General features: G+C 36.5%; 1 protein-coding gene across 7 annotated transcripts in view; it reads left to right on the plus strand.

Annotated features, from left to right (window-relative positions):
• Nucleotides 1-16817, plus strand: part of LOC134531111 (proton-coupled amino acid transporter-like protein pathetic) — a 122199-nt gene that overhangs the window by 88495 nt on the left and 16887 nt on the right. For 5 of the 7 annotated variants that reach the window (XM_063366664.1, XM_063366661.1, XM_063366667.1 and 2 more), the window contains 4 exons: nucleotides 459-609; nucleotides 1091-1297; nucleotides 3861-4136; nucleotides 5396-5577. In XM_063366664.1, the coding sequence (XP_063222734.1) occupies nucleotides 459-609; nucleotides 1091-1297; nucleotides 3861-4136; nucleotides 5396-5577 (816 nt within the window). The remainder of the gene's footprint in view (nucleotides 1-458; nucleotides 610-1090; nucleotides 1298-3860; nucleotides 4137-5395; nucleotides 5578-16817) is intronic. The other 2 variants (XM_063366668.1, XM_063366669.1) reach the window with 2 other exon arrangements.

Here is a 16817-nt window from a genome sequence, read left to right on the forward strand (position 1 = left end):
CTCATGGAAGTCTGTGGTGCACTGACACGCACACATGCTCATGTCACCGGCGGGGAGTTCAAATGCATTGAGGAAAGAGGGTGGGAGGGGTGGTGACATATCGGGCTCTGTGGGGTGCAGCCCTGGACGATGTCACGTAGCTGTATGTTATTTTTAGAATAACAACTATGAAAGAATGCAAATGTTTCTGTCGCAAGGAACGCAACAAGATATGAGGCGGTTGATGCAGCCATGGGTTAGGAATCTTCAGGAGAGGTCATGCTGTGACATAGTTGTAGCCACTTTCTACCTCACCATCACTATTTTGTAACACCCAAAACCATGTGTGGTTAGTTGTATGAATTAATATTTCAGCTCTCGAAAACACTTATTGCCATTTAACACTGTCACGCGAACACGGCACGGACCTTCAGCTGGACTTGAGACGGCTTCACGCAGGGCCGACCCGGTGGTTGCAGCAACCTGGACACCATGATCCACCTGCTGAAGGGCAACATAGGCACCGGGATCCTGGCGATGCCGGACGCGTTCCGCAACGCCGGCCTGGTGGTGGGCACGCTCGGCACTCTGCTGATGGGCGTCGTCTGCACCCACTGCATGCATGTGCTGGTGAGTGGGCACGCTCGTCGCCGCTACCGGCCTTTACACTGGCAAATAAACAATTGCCTTAACGTGGAGGTATTGTAAGTAGCTTGTTAAATGCCAGATCGTGAACCTGGCAAAAAAAAAAAAAAACTATAAAACACAGTTTTTGTAAAGTTGATTTTTGCATTGGAACATTTTAAAACCCATTAAGATATACCTTTTAGAATTCCAATTACATAAACGTAAAAAGTACTCTGAAAAGCATATGGAAACATTTAAGAAACACCAGTTGTTTAAACTAAGAAGTATTTTCCAGTAGGTACCAGCTAACGAGATACCTCATGTGTTGAATTTTTCAGAGGTTCCAATGACTTTAACTACTAATATGTTATATTTTTTTTATAGTTGAAATCAGTTTTGCTTGAATGTCATGCCATCCTAGTAGAACATGGGTGTTACATGCAGTAGGTGGACAGTGCTGCAGGAATGTGATGGGCGTGTGCAGGTGAAGTGTGCCCACGAGCTGTGCCGGCGCACCCAGAGGCCGTCGCTGGACTTCTCCGGGGTGGTGGAGGCTGCCTTCTCGACGGGCCCCTCCCACATCAGGAACTACTCCCACAGCAGCAAGGTGATGGTGAACGTGTTCCTGTGCATCACACAGCTGGGCTTCTGCTGCGTCTACTTTGTGTTCGTGGCTGCCAACATCTCCGAGGTACGCCATGAGCCAGTAGTCTGACTCACGCTTACCCAGCTTGTTAACATTAAACATATTCTGTATATAATTTTTAACTATAATAAGTTTTAATATATCTTTTTATTCTTACAGTTTGTTAATTTTTATAAGACCATAATTTTGTTTCTTTTGACAGTATTGTTACAGTTGTCATTGTGACAAAAAATAAATTCAATGATCTGTTTATTGGAGAAACCATTTGTAGCAGTTGTAAACAAGCTGGCTACTGCCGTCCCCACTTGCTACATAGGTTAACAATTTATTATGTTGCCACATTATATTCAATTCTCTGGTTAGTTTTTCTTATAACATTTAAATAACATAGGTATCTTTATTTTTGTTAATAAATCTTAAATTGTTTGCTATACATTTTAGATCACAATTTACATTTTTTCATGTTTTTCAAGTTATTTTGATGATTTGTTTGCTCTGTAATAAATAAGCCCATAGGTTTTGTTTTTATCTATTTTTTGGTAAATTTACGATTCTATGTGATTTAAGTTAACTTTAAGTATGATTTTGTTTTGCTGTGTTCATAAATGAGTACTTGGTTTTTGCCATAATTCTTTGTCTAAAAGCTGATTCAATAGTTGGCCTGTTCATAATAAGGAAATGAGGGGGAGAGATGGAAAATTTGGTAACCGTGGGAAAAAGCGTTGGAAGGTGTTGGGCGGCTGCATTGGCAAAGTATTTTTGTGATAAGTCACCAGACCACGTGATTTTTTTTTCTTAGAGTAATATTTGTCAAAAAATGCTTAGCTCTGTGGGGTCAGAAATTAAATCCTGCTGTGGTTTTATGAGTGCTGTGCTGTGATAGGTACACACCTGCAGCATCCGTTGGGCAGATGCAGCTGCGTAGCCTCTTTCATAGTCTTTGTCTGGACGAGGTACCGAGTAGGTCATGGTCGATAATTATGTGAGTATAGAGAATTTAGTGGCTGTGGTCCGGGCGCTACGTTATTATCAACCGTAACTTTTAACTAGAAATTTTGACCATAGTTCGCAGGTGTTAGCTATTGTTCCGAGGACGTAGGTCTTCTGCCTCATACCGTGAGTTAGTATATATCCACAGGACTTAACTATGAACTATCTTTAAATATTCATCTTCCGATACCTGCGAACAGTCAACGTGTTTGTTTTGAAAGCAGGGAGTAGGTTATGTGCAACATGTTTGTAAATTTTACCTGTACTGTTTTTTGTGGTCACAAGATGGCTGCCACAATGACAGTGAATTTTCTTCAGGTATCAATAAAAATATGTTAAAATCAGTTTGGTGTCCTAGAGACATTGTTGCAGTAAACGAATCGTCAACAGTAACATTTTTCTGGAACTTATATAAATTGTGTCTTCAAGTGTTTCTGAACTATGTTTGTCCATTCCTAGACCAAACCATTTGCTAGCCGGGTGGTCTGGGGTGCGACACAGTTGGTCAGAATTAATAACAAGGAATTCCATAAAATTATGTACCTACTATACTCATAAGAGCAAACATTTATTGTATTAAATGATATAAAACAAATTTTGACAAACAATAAAAACCAAAATAGCATTATTAATTTGAAACTCTTTAGAAATAAAATTTTAATGTTATCAGATGATGCTTGTAATAAAATACAACAGGAAAATGTGTTTACAAAATTCTCATTCCAAATTTTAGTATCAGAGTGGTGTTTCAGATATTTTAAAAATTTTTTCATGACATTAAAAAGTTCTCTTGTAAGGAAAACTAATATTGTATTTAATATAAGGTAGTCTTGGGTGTGCGAGTGTGTGCATTCACGTAGTTAGCTCAGTGCGTCGCTCCCTGGCCGGCTACCTCGAGAAGTGTGAAGTGTGTTGTCATTCAGCAGTTGGCTTCTATTGGAAAGGGTTAGGGCTGACTTGCAGCATGTGCTTGACTCAAGGGATGAGGTGACCAGGTTAGTGTAAGCAGTAGTGGAGAAGGAGGTTGATGGACTAGGACGTGAACAGTTTGTGCTTTAGCGAGAGTAGGGGAATGATATCTGCATAGAGGGATAGTTGTACAGAGATGCTTAAAGACAGACTTCAAACAATATTTTGGCAGAGATTATTGAGTGAAGCAGGTTGCATACCAAGTATTCAGGTTGTGCTTGCTGGGAGAGTCCGGTTCAAAGCTAGAGAGAGTAGGAGCACCTAGCGACCAAAGTTGTAAATTGTATATCCATGTCTAGAAAATAAAGACTCATTAAACGAGTCTGAAGTAGTAATTGAGTACATCTTTAGACTTCCTAGACTCACTTTCCTTACAAAATCCCTCTTAAGAAAATTTCTACATAACTAGTTGTAAAAATTTATCACTTCATCTATAAATACATTTGTACCCTTTGAAATAATTTTCTGTGTTAATTACTCTAAATTTCGAAGAGGGATTTACTGTAATTTTAAACGCATAACTTTATATATGAAGGTAAGATGAACTTCTTCCCGTGATATACTACAGACCTGAGTGTTCTCACAGTTCCAGTTGACGGGGTGTAGTTGACGCCGGAAGTGTTGGGAGAGCATGGCCTTGTCCCAACAGGTGGTGAAGCACTTCTTCAACGTAAACCTGGGCGTGCACACGTACCTGCTGATCATACTGGTGCCCATGATCCTGCTGAACTGGGTGAACAACCTCAAGTACCTGACTCCGGTGTCGTTGTTCGCGGCCGTGCTGACGGTAGCCGGCCTCGGCATTACCTTCTTCTACCTGCTGCAGGGGCTGCCCCGCACCTCCACCGTCAAGGCCTTCGCCAGCTGGAAGCAGCTGCCCCTCTACTTCGGCACCGCCATCTACGCTTTCGAGGGCATCGGCGTCGTACGTTTCACCCCGACTTCTTTAGAGTGAAAAATGGATATCTTTTCTTTACAATTTCGCTTTAATGAAGCCTGCTGCAATACTTGAGGGACCAACCGCTGTGAAAATGGGAAGTGTACGTGACGTGGGCCACTGTTGCAATTTTCTCTTATAATTGCACAGTAGGGAAGTACTGCCACAAATATGCTTTAAAATTTTTTAAAGGAAGTTTTGTTTTGAATCCTGCAATTTTTTTTTTACATACAAACCAACTAAACTGGGGGATAAAAAGAACTCGTAAAATCCTTTTCTCAAGTTTGAGAGATGAGAAATAGCTTTATTGAAATGGTATTTCAAATTAAGTCTTAACGGGTTCCACTTTTACTAATGCTTCTCCTCCTTGTTAGTCTTGTTTCATATCGTTGTTTCCCGAGGCTAGGCAGGAATGATAGGTCAGTCCCTCTGGGGTTGAGCAGTTGATGCACAAGCTCCAACTATCTTGACTTCATGTATTTCTATCAGACACTATTATTCTATATAAATACATATATATACATACATACATACACATATGTGTGTGTATACACATTACACACACATACATACATTTTTGGATATATTTTTGGTGAAAATGACACATGAAAATTCAGTAAGGTTCATTAGTATTTACAGGTATATACAACTTTTTGAGTATCAAGAAGGTATTGCATTAAGTTATAGGAATGTTGGGGCAGAATGATATAAAACTTTTAAACATTGGAATCAATATTCCTTAAAAATAATGAATTCTCAGTTCTGATTAGATAGACTTAAATAGTGTATACTTCTGAGTATGATATTAATGTTAGTTAAACTAAACAAGTGGTTATTTGGCACTGAATACTTATTAAAGTTGAACACATGTTTCATTAACGAAATTTCTTATCAAAACAATGTTTATAGATATATTTAGGATATCCATATAGTACACACATCTCTACACTATAATCAATCGCTATTAAAAAAGTTGTATTATATGAAAAGTTGTTATATCATTGCCAGTTGTTATTGTATAGAGCATGTGCCTGGTAATAAGAGGTATCTAGTATACCCATAGGGTCATTGTACTTTGCGGAATAGTCAGGTACATTATCACCTGTAATTATGTATTTTGGTTAGTATATTTAACAGAAGTACATATGTGAATCAAAGAAATGTGATTAGAGTATACAAGGTAGTTGCTGAGCTGTAGGAAGTGCGTGCCGTGCAGAGTGAACAGACTTGCATGGTCTGTGCCCCAGGTACTGCCGCTGGAGAACAACATGAAGAACCCGCAGGACTTCGGAGGCTGCACGGGTGTGCTGAACACGGGCATGGTCATAGTGGCAGCACTCTACACGTCTGTCGGCTTCTTCGGCTACCTCAAGTACGGCGACGCTGTCAAGGTTGGCAGCATCACGCTCAACTTGCCTTCTGGTGACATGTGAGTTGCAAAAAATAGTATTGCATCGGTAATGAGTCTGGGAAACTTTGGAACATACCCTGAATTGTCAGGACTGTAGATGGGATGGTGAAACGTGGCCTTCCGTTCATGAGGACCCGGGTTCTAATCACTATCCATCCAGATTTTGGCAAAAGCTGGGATGGCTCCTTACTATAAACCACAGAAGATTCATTTGGCAATCGCAAAGACTCTGGTCTAGCTGAAGAACCCAGTGATGACCAGGCTTCATGCAGAGTGAAGAAATAAAGCTTCTGATGGCTGCAGGGGAGGAATATGAAATGGGGGCTTCCTGGCACCAAAATGGTTAAGGGTTGGGAATAAGCCTGTGCGAATATCAGTTTTTTAGTTCAAATCGAGTTCGAATACGAATACCAAATTATTCTCGAATACGAATATTGAGTTCGAATAATTGGAATGAGAATTGAAATCCCATAAAACATGTTATATCACATCACATTACAATATGATAACAGGTACATATTTACTGATACAATGTATGTAGAATCAAAAAACTGACAGTATTTAAAATTTTAAGGTTCTCCAATTTTATAATTAGTTCGTATTAACAACATTCTTGTCACATCACTACATATGTATTAGCTAATTTAAATTTTTTTGGAGATACACAAGCTGCTCTACATTTTCGGGGAGTAGACTCTCTCTTCTACACTGCACACTTGTTTGGCAGGTATAGGCAAGTACTTTCTTGCTACCACAGCTATGTTTCGGAAACAAGTGCGCCCCTTCTCTGACCAGAAACTGAAAGGATTTTCATTCTTTGGGATTAAGGGTGCTGCCAGATATTCGTTTACTTCTCCTTGGATAGTTTCTTCGTAGCTTGCAAGCGTAGACTGAGCTGCTTTTGAAGGTTTCACGTAGGCCCACAGAGATGACTTCTTAATAGGCATTTCACTTGTAGCCTCACTTGTCTCAGTTATAGTTTCAGCTACTGTGTTCAGCTTACACACCTCCCTGCACAAATTTTCAACCTTTTTTTTTTAAATTTTCATCCTCAATTAGTGAATCTTTGAACCGTGGATCTACCATCATAGGAAACACATTTACTTCACAATCTTTGTACACCATGTAACGTGATCGCAAGCTTGTAAGTAAGTTCTTGGCAAGAGTTTTTTTTTGACGTGCAGGACAGGATAATTTCCTGATCTGTCACTACGCGAGGAATTTGGGAAGGGGTGGTTGCCGCCTGCATCCGGTCGTTTACTGTGTATTATCCTATTGAAAAACATTGACGTAGCATGTTAGGCTTTTGGAGTCTTTGCTGTGAGTATGCGGCCAGATGTTTTCCACATGGTCTGTACAATTTTCTTTCTCTTTGCCGTCACGTTCGGAACGAAATTACAGTGCAGACAAACCATGTTTCACCCTCTAATCTGAAAACTGTCACCTATAACGTCCCAGTTGTATGGATTTTACAGACACGTATTTATCTTTATCAGTATGCTGACAGTTCAAATATATTTTAAACGACCTGACGACATTCTTCTACATAAAATACGTTAGTTATCGCTCCGAATTACTGTGTTCAAAAGGCCTTTACGTGGCCAGATGTAGTGGAATAACTCCACATACATAACTCTAAAACATTACGAAAATCCCGCGGAACTTTTGCCCCCGCCCAACGAGAGAAACCTCTGTGATCCCGAAATGTTTCCCGGTTTCAGTGATCCCGCTCAGACTTTTTCGTAAATGACCGAATATTCGTTTTTTCGAAGTGTTAGTATTTGAAATCGAATCGAATATGAATAATAAACTATTCGTTTTGATATTCGAAAATTCGAATATTCGCACAGGCCTAGTTGGGAAGGGGACGGACAGTTTATTTTATCGTAGTTGGATGTATATGGTCATTATTCTCTTTTGGACTTGTGTGCAAAATTTCAACCTCTGAGTAAAACTTAAGATTAGTATTTAAAAAAAAAAACCATTCACTTTTTATGTAGATATGGCCAATAGAAAATTGTAAATAAAAATGGTTGATTTCGGTGAACAAAAATGTTATTTTAGTGCAAAATTTTGTTTAAAAAAATATATATATATATAAATTTTATCATTATAATTTTTATTGTATATACCCAGTTGATGAAATTTGTTTTATTTGCTCAAAATTTATGAAGAACAAAAGTTTGAAGTACAATTATAACTAGGGATGGGACGAATCCACATTTTGGTCGAATCCGAATCCTTGTTCGAATCTTCAGTGTTTGTCATCGAATCTCGAATCCCAGTCCCACACTAAACTTCACCACATGTTATTAAAAAAACTCACCAATTTGTTTTAAAAAATTACATAGGCCTATGTATTAAAAAAAATCACATGTGTATTTATAAATTTATAAAATAAGTGCATAGTGTATACACCTGATATAAAATAGAGACAAATAACCTCAAAAACCACACACATAAGTTTGTATCTGTCTAATTCTCTGTTAAATTAATCCTTCCTATGTTTTCAATAAAATATGTTTGTATAACAGACACCATTTTAAAAAAATTAAGTTTTTTTCTGCAATATTATATTATTGAAGGTTGGAAATGATCAAGTAGTTATGCTAATTGACAAAATGCAGCGTAGTTTATCTTATGTTTGTGCTATTTCCGTTACCTTTATAATATAGTTTAGGTATACAATTTTCTAGAGCTGGACGAACCTCAGTTCTCTGGTTTCGAACCGAGCCGAACCTCATACAGAAATAATTGTTTTGAATTAAAATGAACCGATGACCAGCATTTTGGTCTTTGAGTGGTGAGAAAGAAAGGTTCTCCAGCCATATGTAAAATTAAAACATTATAATAGCTTAGCTTATATATATACCAACTTTTAATTCATGAAGAAGTTCCATCTAAATTTCAAAAAGACTATCTTCCTTTTTCAGTGTACACTAACCTACATTAAAAAAAATATAATATTATAAAGATGATGAACATTCAGCATAAGGCCACATAACATATTTTTGTGGTAGACATAACCTAACATTTTTAATAAGTAAAACTTTTTAATAGGACATTAAAAAAAAAGTCAAATGTGAATTAAGTTACCTATCTACATTACAAAACCCGCTGACTGCAGTTGCTGTTTTCTTGGAAGAATGCTGCTCGTCAGAAGAAACTTTAGACATTTTTTGGGGTGGTTCTGGGTCATCTGGGTCGTCGTTATCTTTTTTCCATTTGGAAAACATAAACGACGTAAGCCTGCTCATCGCAAATCACCTCAAGAACAATAATATTGTAAACGTAACATAAGAAGTGTGGTTAGAAATTTGCGTCAGGAAAAAGAAAACACGAGAAATAATGATGGCTGCCGCGACTACGCTAGTCAACTTAGTACTGTACTGTAAAATTTACTGGACCAGTACTTTTAATACACAAGATTAAATTAATATTTTCAGTACCTTACTGTTATAACCAAAAAAGGCCAAAGAAAATAAATACATCCCAGTAATTTAAAATACGTAATTTACGTAATCATTTCTTACCGCATTTGTCGGGTATTAACTTGATCACGTTAGTTTTGCCGAAATACGAGAGCTCTCGTACATGCGCTTTAGTTTAACGTATGGGGTACGCAATCTTTGGTGATTTTACAACACTTCTCGTACACACACTATAGTTAAAGGTATAATATACAATACCTTTGGCATTTGTACGATAGTTTATATTACGTAGTACGAGAAATGCATACAAAATTCTCTAAAGTAAACAAAAAACAAAGCGCGCCTATTTGAAAAAATGCTATGCGAGTTATGCGACGATTAATAATTTTTATTTTTATTTTGTCTGCGCTTGAAACTGCTAAGGCAACGATTATGCGATTAAAGTCGGAATATTACAAGTAATGGAATTTTGTTTTGCTGTTTTGTGAATGGTCTCAAATGGGGGTTAGAAAATTAGAAAAACGTAATTTTTTTTAAACGAACATTCAGTTTTTTGAATATATTTTAAAAGGTTTCGAACCGAACCGAACGTAAGGGTTCGGTTTGGTTCAAAATTTTCGAACTTCGCCCAGCACTACAATTTTCAATTACTACCTAAAACTCTTAAAAACCCACCTCGGATCCCACCTCGGATCCCACCTCGGATCCCACCTATCCTCGAATCCATAGGATTCGGTATATTCGACGAATCCAAGATTCGAAAATCCCATCCCTAATTATAACACCTTACAGTTAAATTTGACATTCTGTGTTTGCATTGCTACAGATAAAATTCTCAAGATATATACATTATTTATAAAACAAGTCAAAAATTGATCTTTAACACATGCTAATTTAGTTAAAGTTTATAAACTAAAATTAATTTCAACCACTATTCCAGTAAATCAGTTAACATTTTCCTGCTGCAAACTAATCTCCCCCAAAAAACATTGTTAGCTGTATCTCCATGTTCTCTGCCCCCAAAGATGTGAATTTGCCACTCATTATATTGCTGTCCATTGAGAAGGCACGTTCACTGCCAACGTTGGACACTTGACTGCAATGTCGGATAATTCTGGGAAGTCATTCTTCGACAGCAAAACTCATAGCATGTCAACTTCCCCAAAATCAGACTTCAGAACTGCTGGTTTGTTGCTGTATAGCACTCCAAAAACTGTTGAAATGTCAGAACTCAAAGTAAAGGCATATGTTGTACTTGATCCTGTAAGTTAAGAGCATCAACTTCTGGACCTGTTTTAATGATTTCTCTTGGATTGAACAAGAGGCCAATGTTCTACAAGAAAGTTTTTCCAGGATCCCGCCTATCAAAGATGACAGTTTCTGAAAAGATTTCTGGAAGTTTTGCTCCTGTTGCAGTTTATAGACATGCAGCAGAATTCAATAGATTTGCTGTCTGTTCAGCAAAATTTCTGTCACTGACAAGCTTAAAACCTTTCTTTAAATCTGAGAGTTTTGTACACAATTTGTGGCCATAATGATATGAGGATCCCAGACATTCCAACAAATCAACAGTTTTGTTGCAGTACTCTACCGCGAATTAGGCCTCTCATTGCAAAACGAGAACCTCATCGTTGCTCGAGTTTTTGAAGTACTTTTTAGCATCCCACCATCAAAATCTTGCTGTCTAAAAAATTCAACAAGATGAACTAAGTCCCCTTCAAGGCAGGACTCTGATGAACCACGAGATTCAGCAGGTGAGAACAGGTGATAAAACAACAGGTTCAACAGAATATTTTTTTAGGAAATCCCAATAGTGATGATTCCTCTTGTTGATGTTGAGGGGTACCATCTTTGCTGTCACTACACAGTCGTTTAGCATGGTTAGTTCTGCAGATGAGACATTCCCAAATAAATTTTGTTTGTGCTCCTAGCACTGAATGTACTGGCTCTCGCACACTAACACTTCAAACAATTCTGCACACTTGTTTATATATTTTGCAGAATCTGATACAAATGTGCTAACATTTTCATTTTCATATCATATTTTATTAATGATTCCACTACCGCGTGCGAAAATTCTCTCGAATTAACTACCGTATTTACTCGCATATAGGTCGCGGCAATTTTACCAGATTTGATGGGAAAAAAATGAAGTGCGACCTATATGTGAAGAAAAATTTGTTTTGCAATATTTTGCTTTAAAATGCGAAAAAGAAGTTTATATAGGTATAGGCAAATTTATTTACAATGTACACATACAGCGAAACCCCTTATTTACGTTACCGTTATTTACGTTTTCCCGTTATTTGCACTATATTCTTCAGGTCCCGTTTAGTTCCCATTTAGTCCAATACAATGCTTTCACGCGAATTACGTCTCAAATCGAATCCATCCCGCTATTTACGTCACGTAACAACCATAAACAACCAGAAAATACCGTGAGTACTTAAAGAGTAGATAAGATTAGCTAGTAGGCCTAAAAACACTTAAAACATCGTGAAAAACGTAACATTTATAGTCGGCAATGAACATTTTAAATCGCAAAATATACATAGTTTATAACATGAAAAGTTGCTTTTATTCCTAAACATGTAATAATTTAAGCCTAGGCGTGTAAAAGTCCGAGTAATTATAGCAGGAGTCAATCTAAAATGCACGAGGGAAAAACGTAAACTCACGAATGTATGAACGTGGCTGATTGTTAATTTCTGATACTGTATTTATGTCACAACTTAGCCAAAATACTGGTATGAGACAAACTTCACAAGATAAAATGAGTGGAGTCTTGGTAACTGTCTTATACATATTTTATAATTTCGGAAGTATTGTACAGTTGACGCATATTTTTTAAACTAACAATTTATTTCTGGGGATCGTAATTAATTAATTATTGGTATCAAGACATCAAGATGGACGTAAACTTGAACATGTCACGGCAGCGAGAAAACTGGTGCGTATACCAATAAACTGGTATTAGAACTGGACAAAAATGGTACACGGGAGGTGGAGCTTATATTTATTTCCGCTAAGCTCTCATCTATTGGCTGGCTGCTGATGCAAGGTCACGAGTCTGGGTGGAGCGTTGAGTGAGTTATACTGCGCATGCGCAGCTCAGTGAACAAAGAGAACCAGCAGGCGCGCCGTAACAGCAGCCGATCGAGTACAATGACCTTTCTCCACGCACGGCGAACGGCGCACGGCGCGGTAATGAATTACCGGTGCGACCTATATGGGGGGAATCTTAAATACCAAATTCAAGACCTCAAATTATGGGTGCGACCTATCTGCGATGGCGACCTATATGCGAGTAAATACGGTAATTGAACAATTTCACTCCTAATTTGCAGTCACCACTAGCCAAGAGATCTTTAAACAAAACCACAAAGAGACATTCTCTTTTTCTGTTAGTAGTCTCATCACACAGTACAACTACTTGTTGGTCCTTAACTGCCTGTTTCACTTCCTCTTCCATCTTCAAAGACTGCAGGTAATAAGTGCATAATGTTGTGTGCATGAGGAAGATCTCCCAAACCTGCAGTGAAATGTTACATTCCCGTATACTGGGATTCAAAACTTATTTTTCCTAAAAAGTTAACTTTAGCACAAACTGTGTCCTCAGTTAGTTTACTTTTCTCATCCTTAGCTTACTTGTGAGGAGACTTTTTCTTCCAAAGTAACTTTAGTCCATTGAAATGTTACAATTTAAGGACCGAATATTGCATTTTTTAGAGGATGCAATTTTATTTTTGGGACATGTTTGGGGGGTCAATAGAAGCTTAACCTCAAGTTTGTGGGGTCGCCACCCTTGTCCCCCGGTCACCATCTTGGAAAAAGGGGTGCAAAACACCTTTTTCGCGATATCTCGGAAACTATGCATCCTACAAAAAATTGGTAAAGACATAATTTGTAGCAAATTGCTTTGCCTACAAATATGTTTATATAACATTTTGCCCTAAATTTAAAATTAAAGAAGTTATAAGCAAAAAAGTAAGAAACATTTTATAAAAAAATTTTTTTGCTCTAACTTTTTTTCCATACATTTTACAAAAAAATTACCTCAGACCAATCTTGTAGATCGTCTTTTGAGAAAAATGTTTCTGTATCATTTTTTTAAATTTCATTCATTTTAAACGCTGTTACAGCGCTCCAAAGTTGATTGGGTTTGTCAATGCTCATGAGAATCCGGTCAAAACGAAATGTTTAACTTAGTTTGATCTTTTTTTTATTGTAAATACATTTTTAAAATTTTTTTGTTAAAACTGTACAACTTTCCGAAAAAAGCAATTCCGAAAAAACACTTTTTTTGATTTTCTTCCGACAATATCTCTCGAACGAATCAACCAATTTCGACCGGATTAGCGGCGATTGACGTTGTTTTTTAAAGTTAAGAGTTGATTAGTTTTTTGAGCCGATCGGTTAAGCTGTTTAAAAGTTATTCCAAAAAATCAGTTTTTTCAAATTCTTTAAACGACGATAACTCACAAACGAATTAATCGATTTTGACCCGGTTTGCAGTGATCGACGTAGTTTTTTAAGCTTTAGAGCTGATTAGCTAAGCAGTTAAAAAGTTATTAAAAAAAAAGTGTTTCAACTTTTTTATTTTTGAGATTTCTCAAAATCTACTGGTCCGAATCAGTTCAAATTTTTAGGAAATCTAAATTTAGTAGAATTCTTTGGAACCCCACTTAGTTCATTTCAATTGGTCAAGCCGTTCAAAAGTTATAAGAGGGTTACATACAGGAAAACGAGGGAAAACATTCAGGGAAGCTTCCTATGGCCTCAAAATGCCGAGATCTGATAACAACTCGATTTTCGAAAAACTGGGTAAAACCAATAACTTCCCAGTTTTTTAAAATTTTCAATTTTCTTAGCGGAAAGTTAAAAAACGTGCCTACAGACTCTGTCTCATAGGTGGTGGGGAAAAGAGTTAGCAATGAATAGATAAGTTAAGTTGTAGGTAGGGATTTAACAAAAAATTATTAAGAATATATTTATAATAAAAAAAGATCATCAAACTAAGTTAAAATTTTTGTTTTGACCGGATTCTCATGAGCATTGACGAACCCGATCAACTTTGGAGCGCTGTAACAGCGTTTAAAATGAATGAAATTTAAAAAACATGTCCCAAAAATAAAATAATGTCCTCTAAAAAATGCAAAGCTCATGTAACATTTCAATGGACTACTTCCAAGGTAACCTGGTTACAGAATCAGATGCTGCCCACCCATCTTTGTTCACCTTATGTGACGCTTGAACTTGAAAGTTTTTCACACTTGTCTTTTCTTTTCATTTCTAATCCATGAGCATGTTACAAATCTTGCACATCGCAATGCCTTTTTCTTAATACGTAAAATCCTGTCTTCATACTCTTTAACTCTTTTGAAAACATAGCTTTCAGAATTTTGTACATTTATCAGACCACAAAAACCTTAACGGAAAACATTCGTAGAATACTGATGATGCACATTACATCTGCTTGGAAATGTTAACGAAATTAACGTCACCAGATACACATTTGCCTAAATAAACTCAGAGCATTTTGCTACCAGTAATTAATGGTTTGGTATTTCAAAACTTCCAATGCCATCTAAAATCGAATGGCTAAAGTGCTGGTGTTTATCGCCACACACTACACTTTGGGCACTGCAGAAAAACAAAACAATCCAGATAGTGTGGTGCGCATTACCACTTTGTATTGTAAAAGTTTTTTACATATTCAGTATGATTCAAAAATTTCTTTTACAGAGAAAAGTTAATTTATTGAAAATATCGCGATTCCATTGTATCTCGTGAAACACTTTGGATTTCGCACATCGCAGCAAATTTTGTTAAAATGAAATGCAATATGTTAACTACTAATTACTACCGAGAATGGTGATTTGTTTTACATGTCGTGTGCAAGTTATTTTTTTTTTAAAATTTTTTGAATTAGTCACTAACAAAAATTTTACACTCTCTCTCTCTCATATATATATATAAAATTCATATAGTTTATAAAAAAATTTTTTTTCCTAAGAACCAATACAAATTTACGTTGTAACAAGTCACAATCGTGCCCGGTTAAGACAATGATTGTTCCTTGACAAACATTAAACACTTGAAAAATATCCCAACGATTGATGCAAGTAGCCAGTAATGGGGTGTTAAATGCTGTTAATGACTTTTAATTGACTTTAAACTGTTCACAACAATTATTAAATAAGTCAGAAATGAATTTACACTTTTATTCTTCTCGAGGACAAACTTATTACATGTTCTTTATACAATAAATACATTCACAGATCGTTTCTCACTGTTCTGTGCTTTCACGAACTAATGTTCCTAGTGTCTCCGCCATCTAGGTACAAAAATATATGGGAAAATATTCCTGGTGGACCAGTGGGACCACCCAGGTCTACGCTGCACATCTGGGGCTTACAAATTCTAAGTAAAATGTCCGAAAGTTGATGGAAATAGAAAGGTTGATATTTTATTGCAGCAAGGCCCCGGCACCCAGACGTGAAATTGTCCATCCTTATCATCTCATGCTGTTATATTTGCAAGCCGCCGCCCCCGCGTGACCTCTCGGCATGACTGACGAAACTCAGCACATCACTAACCCTTAGGTAAAAATCAGTTGGCTGGGGACTTCCCCACTCCATTACACGTCTGTCTTTCTCTTGCACCTTCTGTCTCTTTTTAATCTAACACAGAATTCTGGGTTTCCTCAGTCAGATATTCCCATGGTCTGGGCTAATGCCTGTCTCTTTCTTATATTGGATGAGATAAACTATCGTCTTTTGGTGCTGTTGTGTCGCGGCACGTCTGTATTTCCTTTTACGCAATACTCATTGTCTTAAAACCACTACAAAACACAAGCATAAAATTACTATTATAAAAAAAATTTTAATGCAATAAAATACTGAAATAACATTTACATACATAAGAACCAAGCCGGCACAGTTAAAACCATTATCTAGTTAAACGACTTTTCTAAACCAAATAACTAAATATCAAAATTAATTACAAGAATACTGCAAATAATAAAATACAACTATTCCTAACTTAATTTTTTTTTCTTGGGGTTAATAATCATATTGTTTCAAGTTAGTTTTTTTTGTGTTATTCTTATTTTATATATTATAAAATTTACAAATAAATTATTTACTAATTGTTAAATGTTGCATGTTGTGTGTATCGTTTTGTTTTGTTGTCTTGTATTTTGTATTTTGTTCTGTCTGTATGTATCTGTGTTGTTTGTATCGTGCCTACCACCCAAGGCCATAAGCTGTAGGTAGGCATGCACCAAATATTAAATAAAAAATAAAAAACTAGGTCATAATATTTACTCTTTTAACAAATACAGTAGAATCTTATTACTAAGCACTCTTCAATTATTTGTACTTGTGCTGAAAGTACATAATACTGAAAAATACATACTACATATCTTTACAAAGAGAAAAATCATAAAATAAATTAAAAATACCGGTAGTGTTATTATGAAATACAACATTATCATTTGATGAATATAAGTTTAAATACTGGTGTTTCTGCATTGCTTAAGTTTATTTATTTTAAAAAAAATCTATTATTTCAGTTTGTTTTTGAGTTTGAATGATGCTCTGTTGAACAAAATGTTCTATGTTACAGAAAGATTTTTTGATTTCTTCTGAACCTTTTCATGTTTAGAGATAAATTTGTTCAGTTTTTATAAGCTCAGAATAGCTTCCGTAGCTGTCACAGGTGGCTCCTCACAGTCAGAATCATCATTTCATTCAGCTTTTGATGAATGTGATAGAATGACTTCACTAATGATGTCGCTGTTAGTCAACACTGATGTTTCTATTT

Source organism: Bacillus rossius, chromosome 3, assembly GCF_032445375.1.
Source record: "Bacillus rossius redtenbacheri isolate Brsri chromosome 3, Brsri_v3, whole genome shotgun sequence".
Taxonomy (NCBI): domain Eukaryota; kingdom Metazoa; phylum Arthropoda; class Insecta; order Phasmatodea; family Bacillidae; genus Bacillus; species Bacillus rossius.